The sequence below is a fragment of the Lepidochelys olivacea genome (genome assembly GCF_965140295.1).
Source record: "Lepidochelys olivacea isolate rLepOli2 genome assembly, chromosome: 6".
Lineage (NCBI taxonomy): Eukaryota > Metazoa > Chordata > Testudines > Cheloniidae > Lepidochelys > Lepidochelys olivacea.
The window spans coordinates 99,465,140-99,491,562 of NC_140416.1; the positions used below are offsets into that span (position 1 = coordinate 99,465,140).

Genomic DNA, 26,423 nt, shown 5'->3' on the forward strand with positions numbered 1-26,423 from the left:
CAAACTGGACAGTCTCTACGTAAAAGAATAAATGGACACAAATCAGATGTCAAGAATTATAACATTCATAAACCAGTCGGAGAACACTTCAATCTCTCTGGTCACGCGATCACAGACATGAAGGTCGCTATCTTAAAACAAAAAAACTTCAAATCCAGACTCCAGCGAGAAACTGCTGAATTGGAATTCATTTGCAAATTGGATACTATTAATTTAGGCTTAAATAGAGACTTGGAGTGGCTAAGTCATTATGCAAGGTAGCCTGTTTCCTCTTGTTTTTTCCTACCCCCCTCCCCCCCCCCCCCCCAGATGTTCTGGTTTAACTTGGATTTTAACTTGAAGAGTGGTCAGTTTGGATGAGCTATTACCAGCAGGAGAGTGAGTTTGTGTGTGTATGGGGGTGGGGGGGATGTGAGAAAACCTGGATTTGTGCAGGAAATAGCCCAACTTGATTGTCATGCACATTGTGTAAAGAGTTGTCACTTTGGATGGGCTATCACCAGCAGGAGAGTGAATTTGTGTGGGGGGGGGTGGAGGGTGAGAAAACCTGGATTTGTGCTGGAAATGGCCCACCTGATGATCACTTTAGATAAGCTATTACCAGCAGGACAGTGGGGTGGGAATAGGTATTGTTTCATATTCTCTGTGTATATATAAAGCCTGCTGCAGTTTCCATGATATGCATCTGAGGAAGTGAGCTGTAGCTCACGAAAGCTTATGCTCTAATAAATTGGTTAGTCTCTAAGGTGCCACAAGTACTCCTTTTCTTTTTAGGTTTGTATGAGTTTCCTTTGTCTTCTCCCTTTCCTTATTGCGTGTTACACTCACTTATTACATCTTGACTTAATTAGATGGTAGAACTTTTTGGGGTGGGGAAACATCTTTTTACCCTATGATTGCAAAGCATTAGGCACAAATAGCACCTCAGCAGGCCTCCAGGTGCTCCCCGTACTACTGCTACTAATTGTAATAGAGATCAGTTGAAGAAGAGAGAGGATATATTGGGAGACATTTAAAAGGCAAAAAGTGAGGATTTGCATATTCTGTCTTAGGCCTTGTCTACATTAGGCTTTACCTGTATAGTTAAACCATCAAAACCTTATCATGTGGATACAGTTATATCAGAGAAATTGTGTTTATAATGGTATAGTTTGTGCCAGGTTGGGGAACTGGCATAAGCTATGCCAGTATAAACACAGGTATACCTGTATAATTGTATTTAGGCTACAGCTGTTACTGGTATAGCTATATCGGTTAAAAAAAAAAAACACCACCACTCCTAACTGACATAGCTATGCTGGTAAAAGGTTCTGTAGGTTAGGCTTTACATCATTTTAATCTAGACAGGGCAACCAGCCTCGGCTAAATTTCTTGCCACTTGCTGCTGCTGTTATACCCTCCTCCATATTGTGGCCCTTTCTCCTCCTCCCACCCCCAGCATTGCTTCAGCATCTTTTCTCTGAACTTTTCAACCTCCTCCTCCGCACTTTGGTGCCATTGCTACTGCTTGATATGTCTAAAAATCTCATTTCCATTACTTATCTTCCCAAACACATCCTCCTACACTGTTCTCATAGCCATGTTTGTTATTTGCGTGATTGTTTTACTTCCTTTTATCATTTACATTTTATCATTTTACATTTCTTGCATCTGCTGTCTGGAAGTACTTTTCACATTATTCTGTTCTATATCTGTTCTTAAACAGTCCTCATCATTGAAGTATCTGAAGGTCTTTCAGTCGTGCCTTAAACAATGTGACGAACATCTGTCCTGTGAGTCATTTGTTCTCTCACCCTCTCCCCTACCCCCCAGGGACGGCGGGGGGGAGGGGGGATTGTGTGTGCAGTGTTTGTTTTGGTAAGTTTTTTTTAATTATATGTACATTCAAAGCAGACTAGAGCAACTCATTTTCTCATCAATGTCCTTTCCAATACACTCTAAATCTTTTTTTTTTCCCCATAGGACCCATTTACTGTAGTGGAGATAAGGGGTGATACCAACCATTCAGGTGTTAACACTGTAAAACCTCAAGTGCAAAACACTGGCTCTTTTCAATAAAACTATCTAATTGATGCAGCTTCCTAACCATTGTCACCTTCTCTCTCTGTACATTTAGGGCTTATCTACATGGGGAAGTTACACCCACACAAGATAGGGTGTGAATTTAAACCACTCATACCACCACAACTCCTCATGTGGTTACTTTTATTCTGGTAAAAGGAGGTCTTTTTCCGGTTTAGTCTGTCACTTTGGAAGCAAAAAGAAAAGGAGTACTTGTGGCACCTTAGAGACTAACCAATTTATTTGAGCATAAGCTTTTGTGAGCTACAGCTCACTTCATCGGATGCATACTGTGGAAAGTGTAGAAGATCTTTTTATACACACAAAGCATGAAAAAATACCTCCCCCCACCCCACTCTCCTGCTGGTAATAGCTTATCTAAAGTGATCACTCTCCTTACAATGTGTATGATAATCAAGTTGGGCCATTTCCAGCACAAATCCAGGTTTTCCCATCCACAGCCTCAGAAACAACTCTGACATCATAATCAAAAAGGCTGACAAAGGAGGTGCTGTTGTCATCATTAATAGGTCGGAATATGAACAAGAGGCTTCTCGGCAGCTCTCCAACACCACTTTCTACAAGCCATTACCCTCTGATCCCACTGAGAGTTACCAAAAGAAACTACAGCATTTGCTCAAGAAACTCCCTGAAAAAGCACAAGATCAAATCCGCACAGACACACCCCTGGAACCCCGACCTGGGATATTCTATCTACTACCCAAGATCCATAAACCTGGAAATCCTGGGCTCCCCATCATCTCAGGCATTGTCACCCTGACAGCAGGATTGTCTGGCTATGTAGACACCCTCCTCAGGCCCTACGCTACCAGCACTCCCAGCTACCTTCGAGACACCACTGACTTCCTGAGGAAACTACAATCCATCGGTGATCTTCCTGATAACACCATCCTGGCCACTATGGATGTAGAAGCCCTCTACACCAACATTCCACACAAAGATGGACTACAAGCCGTCAAGAACACTATCCCCGATAATGTCACGGCTAACCTGGTGGCTGAACTTTGTGACTTTGTCTTTACCCATAACTATTTTACATTTGGGGACAAAGTATACCTTCAGATCAGCGGCACTGCTATGGGTACCCGCATGGCCCCACAGTATGCCAACATTTTTATGGCTGACTTAGAACAACGCTTCCTCAGCTCTCGTCCACTAATGCCCCTACTCTACTTGTGCTATATTGATGACATCTTCATCACCTGGACCCATGGAAAAGAAGCCCTTGAGGAATTCCACCATGATTTCACCAATTTCCATCCCACCATCAACCTCAGCCTGGTCCAGTCCACACAAGAGATCCACTTCCTGGACACTACAGCGCTAATCAACGATGGTTACATAAACACCACCCTATACCGGAAACCTACTGACCGCTATTCCTACCTACATGCCTCCAGCTTTCACCCTGACCACACCACATGATCCATTGTCTACAGCCAAGCTCTGCGATACAACCACATTTGCTCCAACCCCTCAGACAGAGACAAACACCTACAAGATCTCTATCAAGCATTCTTACAACTACAATACCCACCTGCTGAAGTGAAGAAACAGATTGATAGAGCCAGAAGAGTTCCCAGAAGTCACCTACAGGACAGGCCTAACAAAGAAAATAACAGAACGCCACTAGCCGTCACCTTCAGCCCCCAACTAAAACCCCTCCAACGCATAATTAAGGATCTACAACCTATCCTCAACGACGACCCAACACACTCACAAATCTTGGGAGACAGGCCAGTCCTTGCCTACAGAAAGCCCCCCAACCTGAAGCAAGTGATTTTTTTGGGTGCCTAAACATACTTTAAAGGAGTCTGATATTCAAAAATTCATAGGTATCCAGTCTCTCAAAATCAGATCCCTTTAAGTTTAAAGACAGGTTTCAGAGTAGCAGCCATGTTAGTCTGTATTTGCAAAAAGAATGCATCCGATGAAGTGAGCTGTAGCTCAGGAAAGCTTATGCTCAAATAAATTTGTTAGTCTCTAAAGTGCCACAAGTACTCCTTTTCTTTTTGAGTTTAAAGCATCTCATTTAGGGCTCCCAAAGACCAAGTCTACTTTAGAACCTTTTGCTAGCACACAGATGACTGCATAAACACTGAGGACACAGTAATTCAGCTATGGTTTCCAGTGGTGATGCTCACACCTGGGTGAGGCTGATCTAGGCCCCAAAATTCTGGGTTAACTGTGCAGTGTAGACAGAGTCTCAGTAGGAGTTAAGGCACTTTTTAAAAACTGTGGGAGACATTCTTCTTAATGACAACTAAATTCACTTGTTTACTCATTGTTCAGAGAGAAACTGCTGTCACGTTGTGTAGCCTGGAAGGAGGTTGGGGTTTCTTCACTGCACCTTAAGCTTTTAGGTTTCCTCATTTCTTCCTCAGCTGCATTTGCATAAAGAATGGAACTAGAAGGAATGCATAGCCAAGACTTTCAAAAGTGGCTAGTTCATGGGGCCCCAATGCAGTACCTGCGGGCGCAATGGCACCCGCCAGGTCAGTTGTGTGCACCCACAGGACATGCCACCGCTGCCGAGCGCAGCCACCGGAGAACCGGCCGCTGAAATGCTGCTGAGAAGCTTGGCCGTTTTTCGGCAGCATTTTGGCAGCGGCGCTTTTTGTCACTGTCGCTTCTCGGCAGCATTTCAGTGGCGGGGGGGTCTGGCGCCCACCAGTCTTCTGGGAATAGGAATATGCTATTCCCACAGAAAGGTTGGGGACCACTGGGCTAGTTATTTTGGCCAAGTCCATGGGCGGCGGGGTGAACGCGCCCTAGGGGGAGGCTAGTCCCTGGCCCCTCCCCCCCTTCTGTTCCCCCGCCAGAGCCCGGAGCACACTGCCCCACCACGCGCCCCAGCACTGGGCAGGTGAGCGGTGTGGCTGGATTGCCCCTGGCCCCAGCACTGGGCGGGCAGCACGGCCGGAGCTCCCCCTGCCCCAGCTTGGTCCCAGTGGCAGGAGGATGGGGGACATGGTGTGGCATGGTCTTGCGCACCACTGCCCCCAGCCTGCCCACCTGCCCCAGCCTCTCGGCCACAGAAGGGACCAGCAGGCAGGAGGGGGTCTGGTGGAACATGGGCAGGACCACGCTAGGCTGTTTGAGGAGGCATGGCCTCCCCCTGTCTACGATACCCGCCGCCCATGGCCAGGTCTATATTTGAAAAGGCTTGTCAGGATGGCTATACAGATAAAAAGGCCTGCTAGCACTGGTGCGGCTTATAGGGGCAAGAGTGCTTTTCCAGGTATAGCTTAGATCAGTTTGGCAAGCAAAATAAACATTCATGCCAATATAACTGCATCTAGAATAGGACTTTTGGAAGTTTAGAAATCTCAAAAAATCACATTCCTAAGTGACATTCAGGGGCATGTGCAAGTGGAGGGGGGAAAGCAGTGGCACAGGCCCCCCCAATAATTGTTGGGGGCACAAAACTCCTCCAGCCCTGGGGCCACAGTGGTGGGGGGGATAGGAGAGTGAGCTTCTCTCGGCCCTGAGGCTGTGGTGGCGGGGGAAGGAAGAGCGAGCTCCTGCTGGGCCAGGGCAGGGGGAAGGAAGAGCGAGCTCCTGCTGGGCCAGGGCAGGGGGTGGGAGTGAAGCCAGAGCTCCTGCCGAGGCCAGGGGAGGCCTGAGGCGCAAAGCAGGGTTGGGCGCAAGCCACGGCTGGATAAGGCACCGCCCTCTCCCGGGGGGCGGCGACTCCTCTGGACACGAGCTGGGCCCTTCCTGTGGATCACCCCAGCTTTGACAGGGTCGCTTGCCTCTCCCACTCCATGGAGATGTGGGGAGGAGGTGTTCTACCTTGGCCAGCGTTGGCAGCTGACTTAAAACTGATGCAGACCAGGGGAATCCGACTGTTTTAATTAAGACAAAGCACTGCAAAGGCCAACGGTGAGTGTTGATGTAATGTGATTTCTGCCCAGTGCTCTGAATGTCAACGTGAGCGAGTTCCTGCCAGGAGGACAGGACGAGTGGGCTCCTCCCAAGACTGGGACGAGGGGAAGGAACAGAACACGCACCCTCCACCCCAAAAGGGGTCAAAGTTAAGTTTCTGCACATACCCCTGCTGACTTTACTATGGCCAGGTCTACACTAGGTGCTTTTGCTGGCACAGCTGTGTCAGCTTGGGGCACTGGATCCTGACTGGCATAGCCGTGCTGCTAAAAGCCCCTCATATAGGCACAGAAATATGGATAAAACTTCATTTTACCCATACAGCTTGTTTTGTTCATGGTGAGTGGTTTTATTATACAACTTTGCCAGCAATCTGCATCCACAATAGGAGCACTTTGCCAATATGCTATACCAGTAAAAGAGTCCTTGTATAGAAGCTGGTAGGCTCAGGGCATACTGGCAAAGTTTCTAATGCAGACCTGATCTTACCCTGTTCATGTATAACTACAATAGCTTTTAAATGGTCTCCTTTAAACTTGAAAGTCAAAACCAGCTATATAGGGGATAAGGAGGGATGGAGTTCCCACCTTTGTGCTAGGATGGCTGGCTGGAGCTACTATGGCTAATAGTGTATGGGTTCCACTATGGCTGCTTCTTCATCGTGGAGATGGAAACCAAAAACACTTTATAAGTGGAAGCTTTAGACTCTCCTCCAGTATGTGAGAAAATCCCTAAATACAGCATGCCCCCCATCTTCTTTCATGCCTGTAATATTTCATTAGTGTTGGTATGAGGCTGTGTGTTTTTTTTCTGCAAAAATCTCTCAAGAATTGCTCGTTTCACTACACTAAATTTTTAGGTTTGTGTCCTGTTAAAGGAACAGTGTAGTGATCTGAAGTAATAAATGAGAGGCTATAACATCTCTGATAGTGAAGTATTCTTATACCAGATATATATTAAAAATGTCAACTATTTCTAAAAATACCTGCTGCTGTTTCATTAGCCTCCCTAACTGTGCTCCACTGGTTCAATAGCCTGATCTGTATTACGGACACTCTTGAAAGATTTCCCAGTTGCTAATGTTGGTTTAACTGTAACAGTGTTAATAATGTTGGAAGCGCTAGTGTAGACAAGGCTACCATTACAGCGTTCATAACCACATCCATTAGACTTGTTCCTAGTAAGTTAGATGACAAGGTGCTGAAAATGGAACCAGCAGCAAAACTAGCTGTCAACAGTAGGGATTTTAATACAGTAAAAGCTTTTCTATCTGGCATGTTAGGGGAATGTTACTCAATGTATATCTTTTCCGACTTAAATGGCAAACAGTGGCTGGAAAGCATGGTAGAGAAAAAGTGTAAAACCAGTTTTTTTTAGCAGATTCCAAGATAACAGATTTCAGATATTTTATGTACATTTATTTTTGTCTTCAGCATTTGAATTTTCCTGGAGGAGGATTTCACTTAATTTTCTTCAGCTGTATTCCCAGAGATAAAGACCTCAGATTCTATTGCCACCTCTTATAGCAGTGGTTTTCAAACTGCAAGCTGAATATAAGGCACTGGGTTGCGGTGGCTCTGGTCAGCACCTCTGACCGGGCCGTTAAAAGTCCCATCAGCGGTGCTGCCCGGCTAAGGCAGGCTAGTCCCTACTTGTTCTGACACTGCGTTGTGCCCTGGAAGCAGCCAGCAGATGTCTGGCTCCTAGACGGAGAGGCCAGAGGGCTCCCTGTGCTGCTCCCACCCTGAGCACTGGTTTGGCACTCCCATTGGCTGGTTCCCGGCCAGTGGGAGCTGGGGTGGTAGTGTCTACAGGCGAGAGCCACACGGACCGCTTGTGCACCTCTGCCTAGGAGCCGGACCTGCTGCTAGTGGCTTCTGGGGTGCGGCACGCTCCACAATGCCAGGACAGGCAGGAAGCCTGCCTTAGCACCCTAGCTGCTGAGCAGGAGCCTCCTGAGGTGAGCCCCTTCCTGCACACCAAACCCCTCATCCCTGGCCCCACCCCAGAGCCTGCATGCCCAGCCCACAGCCCTGACCCCCTCCCACAGACCAACCCTCTGCCCCAGCCCAAATCCCCCTCCCACACCCTGAACCCCTCATTCCCAGCCTCACCCCACAGCCCTCACCCCCATCCCCAGCTCCGTTGGGTTGCAGGCATCAACAATTTTCTTCAACTGGGTCGCCAGAAAAAAAAAGTTTGAAAACCACTGATGTAGATAGGGATATTCCTGTCAACATAGCTACTGCCTCTCGCGGAGGTGGATTAACTACGCCAAGGGGAGAACTGTCTTTCCTAAAGCAAAACACTGCATCAGCTCAGCTGCATCACTGTAGTAAGTACAGATCTGCCCTGTATCTATTGACTTTCAGGGTGTCCTGCAAAGCCTATCTATTTCCCTGGACTTCTGGGGAGGGATGATATAATGTCTGGGTATCTTCACAGAGATTGGTGGATTATATGGTGATGGGTTGTTGTGAGGCCAACTGTATGTTTGTTTCATTGGGTAGGTCTTCACGGCCGTTAACTGACATTAGCCTAGCTTGAGCAAGAGCAGTCACACTGCACAACACAAGATGCACTCACATGTGTGGCACTAATACTAATAACCCTGGGTTTTTTGCAAATGCTATAAATTGAGCCACTCTCTGAATACTTTTCCAAGTGCATTGTAGAGAACTTGTCTGTCCTTTTTGGGCACCCATGGAGAATTGTGGAAGGCATTAGAGGATTGCAGAGCAGTCACATTAGCAGCTGCTGAATTGTGCTAACTCAAGGTTTACTCTATACTCCCCGACAGGCCAACTACCTTGAGTTAAAAACACCACCACTCCTGAGTTGAGTCCCTCTACACAGAAAACCCCTTAAGTTAACTTTGCAGCAAGGACAAGCTCATTACTTTGGGTTGTGGATGTTTTATAAAAATGTCAAGGTGCCAAAATGATCTGTTTATGAAAGATGAAAATAAATGAATAGCTTAGGTCTTGGCTTTATTTGGAACTAGTTCCAATTCAGCCATCATGTCCAGAAACTGTAGCTTCAAGGTGCAAATCCCCAGTGTAGATAAGGAAAGCAACAATTTCTCCTGTTTGTACTTGCCTTACTTACAGTTGGGGTTGCACCAGTGCAGTGACACCATTTGCTGGCCACTGTGGCTGAATCTCAAGTATACAGAAGGCCTTAGATTACTTGAAACTATAGGTACATATCCTATCATGGATGACTCAATCCTCCATCCTTACAAGGTACAGTATGGAAACTGAGTTCCCTGAAGTATTTTGTGTATGAAATCTCTCACATAATATTTTAAAAAGGTGAGGTCTCATCCATTGAGCATGGATATCAAAAATCCCATGGTACTTTATATAAGAGGAGGGTTAGCTTCAGAGGAGTTGATCAAAATGTTCCTTCCTCCTGCAAAAGACCTCCACTGTTCTGTAGCATGTTGTGCATTAATGAGTTACTAGGGTGGAGTTGCTGCAGGTGGCTACAAGATGCATTTCAGTGGTGCTGTATATAGATATACATTTTGCATGCTATTACTTGAAATTTGCACCTTGGATGAAGCGTAAACGGACTGTCTGCCTCGGACACCTGAGCTGTTAAACATCGGGGGGGGGAGAAGGGAAGAAGAAGGACTCTTACTTGACAAAGTAAAAAGCTGTGAGTGATCATACTTTACTGAGTTAACAACAATTGAAGTAAACAGTAAGCTTTCCAAGAATAACATTCAGTGAGGCAATGAAAGCAGACAAGCTGAGTAAGAGATACTGCGGAGGACAATTCATATTTTGTAATTTAATTGCACAGACTGGACTGTGTGTGGGGAAATATTTAATTAAAAGATACAAGATGTGATGTAATCCTCTTCAATTTCTCTGCCAGAAATAGCAACCAAGTTACACAAAGTTGACAAATGAGCAATGGGTTGGTTTAAAAGATTTAATATCTAGCTGAATTAATTACTGTCAATAGGATAAAAATTCTAACTGCAATTATAGTCTGTCACAACACTATCTTCGACACACTCTCCTCTGGAATAATTTTGAGCTCATTCCTGGATGGCTCTAGAATTCCCTTTCTTTTATCTCCACCAAGCAATTAAGTGTCATATGTGAGCACTTTAAAGTAGTTTCAAGGATTTCTAGAAAGAGGAAGCATGGGATGGGGAGTCCAGACCTGAGTTCTATTCCTGGCTCTAGCATGTGACTTGGCCAAATCATTCAACCTTCACTATATTGCAGTTTATATCTGGAAATTGGGGAACAAATACTTACCTCAAAGGTATGTCGTGAGGCATAAACAATATTTATGTCATGCTCTGAGATGGAAGGTGTGATAGTAGTCCAAAGTACTATTTTGTTCCACCTTTAGTTAAAGGTTAGACCTACTGGGCATCTGGTTTTGATTGGGGTCTCATGGTGATATTAGAGCAGGTTTTACTGTATGTTGGCTAGACCAATTCTATTATAAAGAAGGTCTCCCATAAGTATTTGTAAGCTGTGAAATTGTAAAGGTTTGCTGTTTTGATTTTCTTAATCTTAACAGAATTTTTTTAATGGAAGGATAATTTTCTGCTGTCTACATTTCATGTTGATTAAAAACAACAAGATTCCCAAGATATACACTTAGAAAGTGATGGGACCGGCAGGTCCCTGGGCGTGTTCCCTAAGTGCCTGCACAGCACTAAATAGGTTGCTGCGCCACCACACAGCTTACAGGGAACTTGGGTCCACTGATTAAAAAAAAAGGATTTTTAAGCCTCCAAAAAAAACCTACCATTTGAACAACAATCGCCATCTTTTAAAAGCTGCTACTGAGCTTGCACAGGAACAACTTTTCCTGAAGATTTTAAATACAATGTTATTCCTACCTCAGTCTTTTTAAATGAGTGTTCTCCCACCAGAGTGTTGTGTGTAAGGGAGCTGGTGAAGTTGTTATGCAGCAACAGAACCTCAAAACATAGCTTAAAGCAAGCCTCCAAAACCCTTAAGCTTAGATGTCCCAGGACCAGGTACTTGAACAGGACACCTATACAGTGGGAGATTTAACTGAATGTTTTACTGGTAGGGATGTAAAGGGGGAAAAGAGAGAGAGAGGGGAAAGTTGCCAAATAGTTGGAAGTGAGAGTCGAGAGAACATAATGGACAAGAGCATACAGAATTGCTTTCAGAAAAACCTGCTCTAGTTCAATCATCACAATTTGATGCAGTAATGACCAAATGAAATTCTATGACCTGCTAGCTGGACATCAGACAAGATGATGGTCATGGCCTTCTCTGGCCTTTATTTATTTTTTAAAGAAGACAACACTATTCTGGCTTGTCAAGTCAAGAAAGAAGAGGGCTGAACAAGAAAATAATTAAAAAAAATAAAAGGAATAGTGGAAAGGTGTTGGAGGGTTAGAATGATAAAGGAAAAGATCAAGTGGAGATTGGCTTTTAGATTACTAAAGTTTATTTATGTAATTCACTTAGTTTCAGAAAAACATTCCAAATTAAATATGAAAAAAGGAAACACCTGTTAATCTGAAACTGAGAGGGAGATGATAGCAGAAAGTTGTTCATGCCCAGGCTAATTCAAAATTTACATAGGAACATAAGAATGGCCATCCTGGATCAGACCAATGGACCATCTAGCCCAGTATCCTGTCTTCTGATAGTGGCCAATGCCAGGTGCTTCAAACTGAATGAACAGAACAGGGCAATTATCTCATGATCCACTCCCTGTTATCCCAGCACCCACCTTCTGGCATTCAGAGGCTAGGGACACCCAGAGCCTGGGATTGCATCCCTGGCCAATCTTGGCTAATAGCCATTTATGGACCTATCCTCCATGAACTTATCTAGCTTTTTTTTTTAACCCAGTTATTCTTTTGGCCTTCACAACAGCCCCCCAATAACAAATTCCACAGGTTGACTGTGCGTTGTGTGAAGTAGTACTGCTTTTGTTTGTTTTAAACCTGCTGCCTAGTTATTTCATTGGATGACCCCAAGTTCTTGTGTTATGTGAAGGACTAAACAAACACTTTATTCAGTTTCTCTACACCATTCATGATTTTATAGACCTCTAGCATATTCCCTCCCCCTTAGTCATCTCTTTTTCCAAGTTGAATAGTCCCAGCTTTTTTTAATCTCTCCTCATACAGAAGATATTCCATACCCTTAATCATTTTTGCTGACCATCTCTGTACCTTTTCCAATATATCTTTTTAAAATGGGGCAACCAGCACTGTGCGCAGTATTCAAAGTGTGGGTGCACCATGTATTTATATAGCAGCATTATGATATTTTCTGTCTTATCTATCCCTTTCCTAATGGTTGCTAACATTGTTAGCTTTTTTGACTGCCACTTCACCTGACCAGATGTTTTCAGAGAACTATCTGCAATGACACCAAGATCTTTGAGTGATAACGGCTAATTTAGATCCCATCATTTTGTATGTATAGCTGGATGATGTTTTCCAACGTGCGCTACTTTGCATTTATCTACAGTGAATTTTATCTGCAATTTTATTGCCCAGTCACCTAGTTTAGCGACATCCCTTTGTAACTCTTCAAAATCTGCTTTGAACTTACCATAAGTAATTTTGTATAGTCTTCAAATTTTGCAACCTTACTGTTTACCCCTTCTTCCAGATCATTTATAATATGTTGAACAGTACTGGTCCCAGTAAAAATCCCTGGAGATCACCACTATTTACCTCTCTCCATTCTGAAAACTGTGTTTATTTTTACTCTTTGTTTCCTGTCTTTTAACCAGTTACTGATTCATGAGGACTTTCTCTCCTATCCCATAACTGCTTACTTTGCTTAGAGCCTTTGGTGATGGACCTTGTAAGGCTTTCTTAAAATCCAAGTACACTGTAACAACTGGGTCACCCTTGTTCACATTTATTGATGCCCTCAAAGAATTCTAATGAATTGGTGAGGTATGATTTCCCTTTACAAAAGCCATGTTGACTCTTCCCCAACAGATCATATTGATCTGTGTCCGCTCATTCTGTTCTTTACTATAGTTTCAACTAACTTGCCTGGTGCTGAAGTTAGGCTTACTGGCCTGTAATTGCCAGGATTACCTCTGGAGCCTTTTTTAAAAATGGGTGTCACACTACCTATCCTCCAGTCATCTGGTACAGAAGCTAATTTAAGTGATAGGTTACATACCACAGTAAATACTTCTGACATTTCATAGATTCAGATATATTTAGGTCAGAAGGGACCATTATGATCATCTAGTCTGACCTCCTGCACAATGCAGGCCACAGAATTTCACCCACCACTCCTAAAAAAGACCTTACACCTATATCTGTGCTATTGAAGTCCTCAAATTGTAGTTTGAAGACCTCAAGGAGCAGAGAATCCTCCAGCAAGTGACCCGTGCCCCATGCTACAGAGGAAGGCGAAAAACCTCCAGGGCCTGCCAATCTGCCCTGGAGGAAAATTCCTTCCCGACCCCAAATATGGCGATCAGCTAAACCCTGAGCATATGGGCAAGATTCATCAGCCAGATACTACAGAAAATTCTTTCCCGGGTAACTTGGATCTTACCCCATCAAAAACCCATCACAGGCCATTGGGCCTATTTACCATGAATATTTAAATTACCAAAACCATGTTATCCCATCATACCATCTCCTCCATAAACTTATCGAGTTTTATCTTAAAGCAAGATAGATCTTTTGCCCCCACTACTTCCCTCGGAAGGCTATTCCAAAACTTCACTCCTCTGATGGTTAGAAACCTTCGTCTAATTTCTAATCTAAATTTCCTAGTGGCCAGTTTATATCCATTTGTTCTTGTGTCCACATTGGTACTGAGTTTAAATAATTCCTCTCCCTCTCTGGTATTTATCCCTCTGATATATTTATAGAGAGCAATCATATCTCCCCTCAACCTTCTTTTAGTTAGGCTAAACAAGCCAAGCTCCCTGAGTCTCCTTTCATAAGACAAGTTTTCCATTCCTCGGATCATCCTAGTAACCCTTCTCTGTACCTGTTCCAGTTTGAATTCATCCTTCTTAAACATGGGAGACCAGAACTGCACACAGTATTCCAGGTGAGGTCTCACCAGTGCCTTATATAACGGTACTAAAACCTCCTTATCCCTACTGGAAATACCTCTCCTGATGCATCCCAAGACAACATTAGCTTTTTTCACAGCCATATCACATTGGCAGCTCATAGTCATCCTATGATCAACCAATACTCCAAGGTCCTTTTCCTCCTCCGTTACTTCTAGTTGATGCGTCCCTAGCTTATAACTAAAATTCTTGTTATTAATCCCTAAATGCATGACCTTACACTTCTCACTATTAAATTTCATCCTATTCCTATTACTCCAGTTTACAAGGTCATCCATTTGAGCATCTAACTAAGTTTATGGGACAGGTATTTGAAGAAACTACATTGCACAGTGACTGGTATTTGTATACTATGCCATGAAACACTGTTAGAATGTCGTAATGAATTGGACAGGTCATCCTTACCTGGTGTCTGTAATTGTACCAGCCATTTGACCCTGCTACGATGACAATCCAGTGCTTGCCTCCATCTTCAGGATCCTCGAGAGGAAATGTGTTGATTCCCAGGATACAGCCTAGCAATACAATTGCTTTCAAAATCATTCTCTTCTTTCTTTACTCCACAATTCCAGAAACTAAGGAATAAATTTCAAAGACTAGGTCAGAAGATGGTAGAATAAAGCCAAAGCAGCAATTTCTGCATTTTAAAAATACAGCACATTGCAATACAGGTGCGATTCAGTTCCTGTTAGTTTGACATTGAAGTGAAAATACAACTACCCAGAATAAAAAAGTCTTTGAAGGAATACAAATGAACCAAAATAAATGAAGCCAAAAGACCTGGATATTTTGTTCTACAGTAGCTAGTAAATTGGTTAGGACCCATATGTGTGAAATGAGTATCACTATCATCCACATTTTACAGATAAAAATCTTCTGAAATAAAAACCCATGAGACTTTTCATAACACTTTTCATTCTATTTGGTTTCTTCAGTCCCTGCTCTCCTTACAGTGTGTATGGTAACACCCATTGTTTCATGTTCTCTGTGTATATAAAATCTCCCCACTGTATTTTCCACTGTTCTTTCATAATAATCATTCACCTTTGGCGTAACGCAAAAAAGAGGAGACTAAACTACTCCCACTCCAATGCTGGTCTCCTTTCAGACAGAACTGATAATCATTTTGACCTCTTACTGTTACATGGATAACCAGAGGGTAACATGGCCCCAGGCCTGCTATTCTAGAACCTGCCTTGGGCAGACATGTACAAGGAAAAAAAAATACCCAAGACTAGGGATTTAGGACATGTAAATTACTCACTGTAAATTATATTGTGGAAACCAAATAATGTCTATTCCTAGGCAAATCCCGAAGCGTTACAGCCTCCTGGCAAATTGAGCATCACCCAAACCGATCTCTGGCAAGGTGCTTAAAATGATCTATTCAATTTGTCCGCCACTGGCAATTTTGTCGCACCACCAAAGCTTTTCCTGACTACATGATCAGCCATATAGTTATATTCCTTGGTACACATGCTTCAGAATTTTGTTGGTCCTCATTCTGATATGTCCATACCAAGAAAGCCATCAAAACCAAACCAGTGCTGATGGTGGCAGTTGCTGGGTTTGGCTTCAAATAACCTCATTTATGATCTTGTCCCGCTACTTTATATGAAGCAGCTGACAAAGATTGTAAGAATCAAAAACTTTAAAGGAGTGGTTTTTGGCTTTCTTCAGTGCCCACCTTCCACACAATAGTTTGCATAAGAGTGATTCTATAGATCTGCAGCTTTGCAGCAAGCTTGATGCCACAACCACACCACAGAGCCTGTTGAAGGGCCCAAAACATAGCAGCAGCTGCTGCCATACATGTCTACATCTTTCAAGCACCCTGCAGCACTATCTATGACTCTGCTCAACTGTTTACAGCTGCTACCTGCTCGATGTCTCATCTGGACAGGTTAATACTGAGCTGGTTGTAATCTGGAGCTGGAGTCTGCTTGATGGTAATGGCCAGGAACTTAATTTTATCTGGATTAATGAGACCACCAATGTGTGCTGCTTCTTGCTCAACCAGACTGGTGAATCACTACAGCTGATGGCCAAACTGAGTCAACAAGGCAGTGTCATAGGCATATTCAAGATCTCAAAGCAAAATGGAGTTCAGCTCAATGTCTAATAGACCTTAAATTTTAAATAGAGATTAATTTCTATACAACATTTGCAGTGTTTACTTTTCATCAGTCCTATTCGTCTGTCACGTTCTGTTTCATGATTTAGTCCCTCGGTTTTAAATTTAAAGCAGAAAAAAGTAAACTAGACAGCAATACTAGCAAGGTACAAAAAGAAATTATAAATGCTAACATCTGCAGGGTTTTCTGAATAGCTTTTAGAACAAACTCAAACAGGTATAGTAGCTCTTTTACACATTTGCTAATTCACTGCTTGATTCTAACTTTTAAAAAATGTCTATCTGAGGGACAAGCCTAGACTGTTGAAAAGATGTTAGGTAGATTAAAAAGACAGTGTGCTGTGCTGTGTTGAAAGAGGAAACCAGACCAGTAATGTGAGGGGGAAAATATTCCTTGTCACATGCTAACCTTCAGGTCACAAACTGCAACAGGAAACCTGTTCAATTAATTTGATTACCAAGAATTCACAGGTACACAGAAGTACAATTGTAATAAATTCCTCTCATTTGCTTTAAAAATAAAAGACAACTGCAATTCTCAGTCTAGTAATAAAAGTAGAACCGTGGGAATATACATATTATGTGCAGTATGTCTTGTTATACATGACAAAAAGAAATGGTCTCTCCCCTGAAGGGTTTAAAATTCACAAAGATCAAATGTGCTGGGTGACCCGGATGATGGTGATAATTTAGATCTAATTACCTAGTCACCTTAGATACAGCAATTTTAATAACTGATAAGAGGTCTTCACTATATTTAGAATGATAAACATTGCAGTTGTTTACAGCTACAGTAGAACACCAGAGTTACGAAAACCAGAGTTACAAACTGCCTGGTCAACCACACACCTCATTTGGAACTGGAAGTATACGTAATCAAGCAGCAGAGACACAAAAAAGCACATATTGTACAATACAGGACTGTGTTAAACAAACTAAAAAAAAATTTTTTTAAGTGTGACAAGGTAAGAAAACTGTTTCTGTGCTTTAGAGACTAACAAATTTATTTGAGCATAAGCTTTCGTGAGCTACAGCTCACTTCATCGGATGCATGCAGTGGAAACTACACAATGGTAGATATGTGCCAGCAATGCCCCTCTGCCATGTACATTGGCCAAACTGGACAGTCCCTACGTAAAAGAATAAATGGACACAAATCAGACGTCAAGAATTATAACATTCAAAAACCAGTTGGAGAACACTTCAATCTCTCCGGTCACTCGATTACAGACCTAAAAGTCGCAATTCTTCAACAAAAAACTTCAAAAAACAGACTCCAACGAGAGACTGTTGAATTGGAATTAATTTGCAAACTGGACACCATTAAATTGGGCTGGAATAAAGACTGGGAGTGGATGTGTCATTACACAGAGTAAAACTATTTCCCCATTTTTATTTTTCCCCCCTACTGTTCCTCACACGTTCTTGTCAACTGCTGGAAATGGCCCACCTTGATTATCGCTACAAAAGGTTGTTGTTTTTTTTCCTCTCCTGCTGGTAATAGCTCACCTTAGCTGATCACTCTCAGTGTGTAGGGTAACACTCATTGTTTCATATTCTCTGTGTATATAAAATCTCCCCACTGTATTTTCCACTGCATGCATCCAATGAAGTGAGCTGTAGCTCACGAAAGCTTATGCTCAAATAAATTTGTTAGTCTCTAAGGTGCCACAAGTACTCCTTTTCTTTTTGCGGATATAGACTAACACGGCTGCTACTCTGAAACCTGTTTCTGTGCTTGTTTCATTTAAAATTAGCATGATTAAAAGCAGCATTGTTCTTCTGCATAGTAAAGTTTCAATGCTGTATTAAGTCAATGTTCAGCTGTAAACTTTTGAACAACCAAAATGTTTTGTTCAGAGCTACACACATTTCAGATTCACAAACTCTGAACAAAAAAACATTATGGCTGTTCTTTCAAAAGTTTACAACTGACTTAAAAAAAGATTTGACAAGGTAAGGAAAGTGTTTGTGCTTGTTTCATTTAAATTAAGATGGTCAAAAGCAGCATTGTTCTTCTGCATAGGAAAGTTTCAAAGCTGTAGTAAGTCAGTTGTAAACTTTTGAAAGAACAGCCATAATGTTTTTTTGTTCAGAGTTTGTGAATCTGAAATGTGTGTAGCTCTGAACAAAACATTTTGGTTGTTTAAAAGTTTACAGCTGAACATTGACTTAATACAGCATTGAAACTTTACTATGCAAAAAACAATGCTGCTTTTGACCATCTTAATTTAAATGAAACAAGCACAAACACTTTCCTTACCTTGTCAAATCTTGTTTTTTTTTTTTAAAACTTTCCCTTTTTTTTTTAGGGGTTTATGTTTAACACAGTACTGTACTGCATTTGCTTTTGTTTGTTTCTGCTGCTGTCTGGTTGCGTACATCAAGTTCCAAATAAGGTGTGTGGTTGACCAGTCAATTTGTAACTCTGTTGTTTGTAACTAAGGTTCTACGGTAAGTGGCTGGATCAGAAGTGCAAAGTAACCACAGCTCTCACTGAAATCAGCATGTAGAAAATCTCCTAATTTCTATAATTCAGTGGGGATTTTCCCGCTTTAATTCCCTTTTAAAAATATATTTTGCAAGCAGTAGAGGCTGGGGTTAGATATTGATAATTACGGCATGAAGCTTTACTAAATCCACTAGTGACTGATATATGCATTAATTATTACTGGAATTAGTGGTTTCTTGTGATCATTTATGCAAAAAATGGTACAGTCATTGAAAATGTGCAAAGGCCATATTTACAGTAAATAGAAAGTATTCCAGTCCGTATTTTAATCAAGACAGCCTTTATTTTACAATAAAAATTGTGTAAAGCAATTTAACAATTAACCTTAAGTTTAAAATTGCTTCAAACTGCTATCCCAGTGCTAGCTCATCCATTCCTACAGCAGCAGGAGCAGGAGCAGTGACATGCCCCCATTTCCCAGCAAAAATGAGACAGCAGCTCCTCCCTGTGACTGAGACAAACTAATAGCCCTATTCTTAACATCCTAAGAAATCCAGGTTGTAACATGACAGTTCTCGAGGTCTCAGTGAAATTGGTTCAGCTGTTTACTTTCAAATCCACCTACTCACATACTTAACATGTAGGGACATTTTGTCAGTAATTTTTTTATCATGAAATAGTTGTCCAAGCTGCAGGTACATATCAATGCAAAAATTTATATAATGTGTTATGCATCATTCTGTAAACAGGACTACCACTACTTTGAGCGTGAACAGTAAAAAATAAGCACTTTGGTCAGCCATGGTAGATCAAGTTGGTTATGACACCTTTTTATAGCGAGGAGGGAGGTTTGGGGAAACATAACTAGAAAACTTTATACTTAACATTTTTCTAATTGTTCATTATGATTTGTCTTGCCATTTTATACTTTTAGACTTTTAGGGCAGGAACAGTATCATACTGTGTACTTCTACAGTGTTCAGTCCAACCCTGATTAGAGTTTGGGGCACTACTATAATATAAATGTTTAACAGATTTTCATATAAAGCTAATACTGTCCACCTCAACTATAAAAAAAAAAAAATGCATGTAAGTGCAATAGGGCATTTCCAACTTAATCCACAGAGTGTGGGGAAAGTCCATTATCTATGCAGGAAATTTTAAATTCTTTTGACTAGTGTTCTAATGAAAACCTTACCTTAGAACAGTGGCTCTCAACCTTTCCAGACTGCTGTACCCCTTTCAGAAGTCTGATTTGTCTTGCATACCCCCAAGTTTCACCTCACTTAAAAACGACTTGCTTACAAAATCAGACATAAAAATATAAAAGTGTCTCAGCGCACTATTACTGAAAATTGGCTTACTCTCTCATTTTTACCATATAAATATTGTACTTCATTTCAGTGTATAGTATACTAAGAAATATAAACAAGTCATTGTCGGTATAAAACTTTACTTGGTATTGACTTCCCTAATGCATTTTATGTAGCCGCTTACAAAACTAGGCAAATATCTAGGTGAGCTGATGTACCCCCTGGAAGACCTCTGCATACTCCCAGGATACGTGTACCCCTGGTTGAGAACCACTGTCCTAGAGGACCAAATCTATGCATGCCAGATAGTAAGAGACTTCTTCTCCCACAAAAATGTTCCCACTTTCTTCTATGCCCTTCCCTTTATGCATGGAATGCTTTTCCTGAGCTGCTCTTCAAAACCAGTACCTCCCTCCACATTCATCCCTGCTGATGAACAACTTGAAGTGTGAGAAAAGAAACTGACTAATAACGGCTAGACTGAGGTGCAACTGATAATGGCCTTATGTTTAACAACAATAAACAAACGCTCAAGCTGAAGCTATTCCTTACTGTGATCACTTTATTTGTATATTTTTCCTCTGCACTTGCATCTACTTTTAGATTGTGCAGGGATTATAGCTTCCTTTGTTTATTCAATGCCTAACCCATTATAGTTTCTCTTGGAAACAGTGGATCTAGTTTTTAAGTCTGTCAATGGTGCTCATAAAAGGTTGTATGAATTTATTATTACTAACTATACCGACCAATTACATACACCAGGCTCCTAAGTAAATTACTTCCCTACAACTCTGTCTTGTGCAAAAGTTTCCTTAGCAAAGCCCCAGGTCACACAGGTGGTGTTTCCTTTCAGTTCCTCTTTACCATTTCTTTATCTCAGTGCAAACAGCTGCACCTGGATTTTGTAGCTGATCAGTTGTTTCTCTATTTAAAAACAACTTGTAATGCCATTTTCAGTGGGTTGGTTTTACACCACTAACAGAGGCTGGACACTGCAATGGACACCCATTTCAGACCAAGCAGAATTACTGTTAGCCCCTTATATATTTGAATAAAACCCCTTGGCTGGACTGGTGGGTCAACGCCTAGTAGCTGTAGCCTGTTGACTTAAGGGGTCTTGGCACAGTATTAGTGGGAATGAGACATCACCCCTATCTATGCTTTATGTGGTCCAGGTCCACTGCGAGCTGAGGAAATCCCCTCCTCCCCCCTCAAGAAGAACTCCCCTGTACCCACTGCCCCCAGCGGGCTGCTAATGACCGGACAGGCCGGAGTCTTGCTCTGCCCCTTTCCCCGCTCAGTGCCCAGCCCCCCAGCACAGGGTGGATCCGCGACGCGCCCCTGCCCGCTGGTGTCCAGACCCCTCGCAGGGCGAGGTCCCTCACCTCCCCCGCCCCCTCCCATCCCTACAGCCATTTCTTGCCCCGCCCCCACTCTCCAGAAGGGCTCCCCTCCGCCCAGCCCCCCACAGCTCTGCCCCCGCCCCGCGTGCCCAGGGCGCAGGCTGGTTTCCCTTCGCCCGCCCAGGCAGCGCTGCCTCCCTTCGGGCCGGCTCTTACCCAGACCGGGTACTAGGCGGGAAACGCCTCTAACTCCTCACGCGCACCTCGACCGCTGTGATTTGCGGCGGACGGCCAGGGTCTTTGTATAGAGCCAGCCGGCCTCAGGCTGGGCGGGGAGACGGGTGAGTGGCGGCGCCATCGGCCAATCCTGTCAGCGCAGAGGCGCAGCCAGAGGCCGTCCTACAGTTCCCAGAATGCTGTGCTCTGCCTCCGGCAGCAAATCCAACGGCCCTCGGTGCAATGCATGCTGGGAGTCGTAGTGCTCAGGTGTTCAGTGCGAAAGATAAGGGCTCGGCACCGTTTGGCACGTGATGGTTGTGCCCGACGGAGAATCCAACCTGGGTGTGATCTAGGCTACAGGCCACCCCTGGGGTGACCATCTTTCTTGGGTGGAAGTAAGGGGAAACCACATGCAAATTGAGGGACAACACTTTATTTTAAGGAGCATTTTAGGGAAATGCCATTTCCCTTAGCATAGTATATATTTTTCTCTTGTGTACGATTCTACAAGTATGCAATGCAATTAGCATAAGCTTCTATTTAATTTTAGATTTTTACTTATACGTTTTAATACATTTAATATACCATAAAATAATAAGGGACAAGTGGTCACTCTAAGGGACAAAACAATGAAATAAGGGTGTGTCCCTTAAAATAAGGGATTGGGTCGTTGCCCTACCATAACATGTCTGTAAAGTGCTTTGGACCTTTGAAGTGATATATAAGTGCTAAATATTATAGGGTTTTGTCAACAGGATAAATTTACTGGCATCATTATATCAGTATAATTATATTGCTGTAGTTATAGCCTTAATTCTCCACGTGGATATTATTCTGAGTGCCTTTTTCTGTTTTAGCTAAACGTATGTTGCTTTGGAAGCCGTATAAACTAACCTAGAAAAAGGCGCCATTGTTCAGGAATAAGAGTGTCCCCTGGGGAGTTATCCTGTTACCATGGTATAACTATAGCAATATTTCCCTATGAGCATAATCCCATAGGCAACCCTGTCTTCCAGTATAGCTTGTTCCCATTAGATATACAAGTAAAAGCTATTTCAGTTTAAAAATAAGTGTAAAATCACATCCCAGACTGAAATAGCTAAATTAGTACAAAAACTGTCTGTAGACCTTACAACTTTGCTGAGTCAATGTAAGGGTTGCAGTTTTGAACCTTTAACAAAGAAGTTCTCTCCCAAAATATTAATTAGTCATTTCAATTAAATATGTGTTAAGAAATTAAAACAAAAAATACCAGAAAACTTTCAAGTTTTACAAATATATATATATATATATATATATATATATATATAGCTATATTGGCAAACCTCCTAATGTAGACACAACTTCTAGCAGCAAAAATGTGTTTTTGCCAGCATAGCTTATATCAGCTCCCTGAACAAAATGTTATGTGAGAAAAAGCACATTTTTGAAGTATAGCTGTCTACACTAGGCCTTTTGCCAGTATAAAAACTGACATTGTTATACAAGCAACAGTTTCTAGTAGACTAGGGATAAGATTCCGTTGCCTTCTTAATTACTCAGCTTTCATTCTCAAATTAAAATAGCTATTCACTAGGTTTCTTGTCCCAATAGAGTCTAAATTACACAAGACCTGACTTTCTAATGGAAAAAAAACACTTTAAAAAGTTCATATTCTTTTTTGCATCATAAAAAGCATAAAACAACACAAGCCCATTTTTCCCTTTTCAAGTACAGTAACCTTTAAATTCACCCTTCCCCTTTTCAAGAAGGTATATTATCTTTTTTTCAGACTCCATCTGTGATCATTGTAGTATCCATTAACATGAATACAAGAAAACTAATTTTAATTACATAATTCTGCTCTGACCTTGGCAGAAATTTGTTAGAAAACTGAGGAATCCGTATGGTTGAACTGTCTCAACCTATCACCTGATTATAAGTTTAAAAGGTCATGGTTAACCAATGTTGGAGATAATCCTTTTTTGGATGCTGATGTCTTTGTCAAGCAAACACATTTCTCCCAAACTTTTATGGCTAAACTGTTAAAATTGATTAATTGTGTCTCATAGGTCACCCTTCTGATCTGCCAAAGTCCCCAACACTGTATTTTCTAACAGAAAAAAACATTATTTTGAGCTTAATTTGCATTACAAGGGTTATGGTTTGTATCCTGAACTACACCCTCTGGCTCTAGTGTCTGTTGAGTGCTTGCTATCTATCTGGTGTCGTTGAGTGCTTGCTTAACCCAACAATTTCAAGTCCAAGGGTTTTTTTCATATTGTTTGTCGTACTTGGGTTACACCGGATAAGCATGCTGGGATTTAAGTGTGTTGCTTCCAATGAAATTAGCAGCTACATAGTTAAACACCCTTTATATGTGATGCTCAGCAATGTGTAAAATATAGAAGGCAAGATCTCTGCCCCCCATGAGCTTAGTCTAACCTTTATACACTTAGATCAGATGCATAATATCACTGATCAAAGTGGTGCAGATTTTTTTATTAAATACACTTCTTTCTCCGATGGAGTTAACATTAAGAGGCTTCTTCAGTGGAGTGAGTGGGTGTTTGGATATGGAGAGGGTTTCAAGTGTAATGACCCTGGCAATGACAGTGAGAAGACAAAAGTGGGGGAAAGATATAAAAGGTCTGAGTAGGCAGGCAAGCTTGGGACAGACATAGGCAGAGCAAGGAGTAAGAAGAAAGAGAGCAGAGAAGGGGTGCAGTTGTGCAGAGCTTAAAGGGAAAAACAAGATGCTTGGATCTGATGCAGCAGGTGAAAGGAAGGCAAGTGAGTAACATCAGTAGATGTAGGAGAGGTAGATCAATCTTAAGAGCAAAGTCTTCATGGGACTAAAGGAGAGTGAGGGGAGAATCAAGAATGCCAGTGAGGACGAGATTTGTGTAGTCCAGGCAAGAAGGGACTAAGTCATGGACAGGACTTCATGGTAAGAAAAGAGCAGTAAAGGATAGATTTTGGAGATGGAAGGATTTGGCAATAGATTGCCTTTTGGAGAAGGAGAGAGGAAGAATCCTATTAAACACTGAAGGTGCAAGCTTGGTAAAAGAGATGATGGAATTTTCAATTTTGACACTGAGGAAGGATTTGAGAGGAAAGATAGAGTGTGCAATTTTGCCATGTCTGAACTGGCATTATTATTAGGGTGACCACACGTCCTGTTTTTGCCAGGACAGTCCCTTCTTTAAGCCTTGCCCTGGCCATCACAACATTTTGACAAAACTGGGCATTTGTACCATTTGCTCTTGCTCTTGCTCATCAGTTGGCAAGAGCAAACTGGACAAATGCCCAGTTTTGCCAAAAAAGTGAGGTGCGACCCCTCGTGGAGTGCGGAGGAATATGCAGAGGGCAAACGGCAATGCCAGCCCTGCGTGAGAGGGAGGGCTCAGGACAGTGTCTTGGGCTGGACTGGCCCCACATAGGCAGGAGGCAGGACGTCTGGGACTGGCCCCGGGCGCAGGGGGGGGAAAGGGGGACAAGCTCTGGTTGGCCCAACACGGGTGGGCAGCAGGGGGGCTTGGTCCGCCCCACGTGAGAGGGAGAGAGGCATGTCTCAGGCTGGCCCCGCGCAGGCAGGCCGTGGGGGAGCTCAGGCCGGCTCTTGCCAGGGGAAATCAGAGGGGGTACCTTGGGTCAGCCCCATGTGGTGTCCCATTTTCCCTTTGGGAAAATATTGTCAGCCTAATCATGATAATCAGGATGAGATATACAAGACAGCACTGGAGACATTAGACTGAAGTTAATAGAGGAAGAGGGAGAGATTTGAGAGTCAAACATCGACTATTCTAACATAGTTGTATGATCCTGTGTCCATGGGTTGGACAGCAGCAGAAAACTAAAGGAGTTTGATGGTTTTGTGCATGATAACAACAATAATTAATAGTAAATATTTGAAACCCTTTTCCAAGATGAATGAAAAACTTAAATGTGACTCTTACTAGAATTGCTCCAAATATGTTTAGTTATATTAAGCAGCAGTGTAATAATTAAAAGAGCTGTCAAGGGATAGAAAGGAGAGCTAACAATCTAGCATGGCCATTACCCCCTAGTGGAAGGGGAGCGATGAAAAAGGTGCATCTGTTGGCAGGTTGGTGAGAAAAATACTCTGTTTTGAGAAAGGGGAGGAGGAAGAGAAGAGAGAGAGAGAGGAGTGTGTGTGTCAGTTGGGAAGAATATCATACACATAAAACATTCTGATTGTGCTGTAACAGTTCTGGAAAGCAAACACAGCTGTCACCCAGACATCGCATGACAAACTCCTGATGCATTTGAATGCATTTCCACCAGACCAACATTGCCAGAGGTTATTTGAGAACTGAAAACTGTGAATTACTAATTGGCTAGAAAACTCTGAAACTGCTGACCAAAACAGAACATGCATCTGCTCTTAAAAACCAAAAAGTCCTTAACTGCAGCTTTCATGTGAGGTTTCAGTAAACACAGAATGGAAAGTCCAACACAGTCACGTTGGTATTGTACACAGTCATATGTGGTAAGTTTATATAATTTACCTGAAATTCTCCTTTTCTGAAAATATCATTCCAACAGAAGTCTCACTTTTGCATCCCAGCTTTATAGTGCAAGGTTGGGCTGAAGCTTTGGAGACTGATAATGGCACAGTTTGCCATCTCTCCCACAAAAAAGTCTTCTGCATTTCTGGTGTAGTCTTGAAGATGTTCTAACATACATAGAGTTATGGTACCAACTCACTATCCTTACAGCTAAGGAGAACTGGATTGGGAACCCATCAATGCTGTTTTTAATCAACCAGAAGGGCTTCTATAAAAACATGTATCAAACCTGAGGCTAAGTAGGCTATTTCTACCTCAGCAACCCTCCCATGGGTCAGGGATTATCTATATGAAGCCTCTCAGTCTGGGGGAGACAGACATGAGCCACAAATCAAATGT

At 42.4% G+C, this 26,423-nt stretch overlaps 1 protein-coding gene across 1 annotated transcript in view; it reads right to left on the minus strand.

The window, feature by feature from the left end:
- LGMN (legumain) overlaps nucleotides 1-21,663 on the minus strand; it is a 42,894-nt gene extending 21,231 nt beyond the window's left edge. Inside the window, exons 1-2 of the mRNA XM_084630776.1 lie at nucleotides 21,511-21,663; nucleotides 14,458-14,627 (exon numbers count right to left, since the gene is read on the minus strand). Of these exons, the coding sequence (XP_084486902.1) occupies nucleotides 14,458-14,595 (138 nt within the window). The 5' untranslated portion in view covers nucleotides 14,596-14,627; nucleotides 21,511-21,663. The remainder of the gene's footprint in view (nucleotides 1-14,457; nucleotides 14,628-21,510) is intronic.
- Nucleotides 21,664-26,423: the final 4,760 nt, after the last annotated feature.